Consider the following 1,898-nt stretch of genomic DNA (forward strand, 5'->3'; position numbering starts at 1 on the left):
TCCCAAATCACACTGTCACCACCACTGACCTCTCTCCAGCCTCCATGAAACAGGGCAGTGTTCAAGTGGCTGGAACAGAGGACTCTTGTGCTTCCTTACACCCAAACTGTCAAGAGCATAACTGCATTTACAGAACATATTGCAGACTGCAGCTGTGTATGGTTTCTTTATATTGCTGGTCATATGTTCTTCAAGGACGCATGTGCTTTGTTCCTATTGGCTGTAGTAATCACAACTCAGCAGCTATAACTGTTAAAGAGAACCCAGGGGTCGATTATAAGAGATTCTGTTAGGAATCAGTTGGTTCGAGTATAAATCATTTTTGCTGGTTTGATGCATACAACAAATATGAACAGATAACAGAGAAATTCTGATTTGGAATGATGGTACAGGGTGAGAGGTTAAAGGAAAAAATTCCTGCTAAACAGAGCTACTTCCACACTATTACAAATGAATGCATGTTAAATCTGTAGACTCATAGTGGACTGCTCTCATTTCTTTCATGAGTCAGCTAAGAGCATTCAAGCCTGTTTATAACACTTTAGATAAACTGATGTAAACTCTGCTCTGGCCCCTGCATGACAGCAGCATGCATGCATACCTAGTTTCTCCACTAGTTTGAGCATGACTCCGCCGATGTGGATTTCCCCAGTGACCCTCAGCGACACGTCCCTGTGGAGGTCCGTGACATGCATCTTCAGTTCCCATGTCCCATCAGCGTAGCAGCCATCAGGCATCCGGATCCCGTCCAGCGCCATCCTGTTACAAAGACCACCATTCGGGAGGGGGAAATGGTACAATTAAACTTCTGTCACACTGGGATGAAAAAAGCCTCCTGACACTTTAGAAAGGCATAAATATGATTCAAAAAGTCCATGCATGCATGCATGGCCTTCAAAAAGAACCATATCCTGTTGCATATTTCTAAAAGGCAAAGAGCCCTTTTCAGACATGGGATACGTAACATTGCTGGCTTAGTCAATCTGGTAAGAGATGGCTTTCGGTGATAGGTCACTTTTACGTTAATGTTCTTTACAGCTTCATTCAGACATGTCCACAACCGTGACAGAGATACCATACCATGCCAAAACCCGGCAGATGAATGTGAATGAGTTCCAAGAGAAACTTTTTTCTCATGTTGTTGTTGTTTAGGGTGTTCTCCAAGAGCCCAAACAAAGAGTCCGGGATTAGGTCGCAGCATTTAAAGCATCACTTCCTAGACTGTCATGATTGGTAGACCCACTAACTAATAACACGTTATGTCAGTAGATCGTAATCTTGCGCACGCAGTTCAGACTCAAAGTGACATGTAAATGATGCTAGTACTGACCTAGTGACCAAGGTGCTTATTCACACATGGAGCCAACACATTCAGAGATAGTTTTGTCTACTATGAGAGACTTCCTTCACCATTATACTATGCTATACCATAGCAGCAATTATTTTCTTTTTTAAAGGAGCGCTGCAGTGACTTCACATACTGTATCAAAACCAGTTTACTAGCCATAGTTGGTATTCCTGGTTGGTATCTCTGGCAAGACCCTAATCTTTATTGAAGTACAGCTGAGTGCCCCTGTGCAGTAGTAGGAGACTGCAGGAAGGTTTCAAGCCATGAAAATCTAGAGTTGATTGGTTACTGTAGCAATCACAGATACTGTATCAATATCATGATCTAAAATATACAGTGACAGAGGATTTTACTGCCCACATTCCTTATTGTGAGTACTTTTACTTTTTATACTTATAGGCTATATATACAGACACGTTTGCATTTTGCTGCAGTGTAGGTTTGATGAGAACTTTAGGTAAAAAAGTAGAGCTACTGCTTCCAGCAGTGACAAACTGCTACGGTAACACTATCAGTCTGGAGGTGACACATGCTCATTCATGAACACATT

General features: G+C 42.0%; 1 protein-coding gene across 4 annotated transcripts in view; it reads right to left on the minus strand.

Moving 5' to 3' along the window:
* Positions 1–1,898, minus strand: part of fermt2 (FERM domain containing kindlin 2) — a 40,248-nt gene that overhangs the window by 37,625 nt on the left and 725 nt on the right. For all 4 annotated transcript variants that reach the window (XM_020613994.1, XM_020613993.1, XM_020613992.1 and 1 more), the window contains exon 2: positions 602–759. In XM_020613994.1, the coding sequence (XP_020469650.1) occupies positions 602–758 (157 nt within the window). In that variant the 5' untranslated portion in view covers position 759. The remainder of the gene's footprint in view (positions 1–601; positions 760–1,898) is intronic.

The sequence above is a fragment of the Monopterus albus genome, unplaced genomic scaffold, assembly GCF_001952655.1.
Source record: "Monopterus albus unplaced genomic scaffold, M_albus_1.0 scaffold141.1, whole genome shotgun sequence".
Taxonomy (NCBI): Eukaryota; Metazoa; Chordata; class Actinopteri; order Synbranchiformes; family Synbranchidae; genus Monopterus; species Monopterus albus.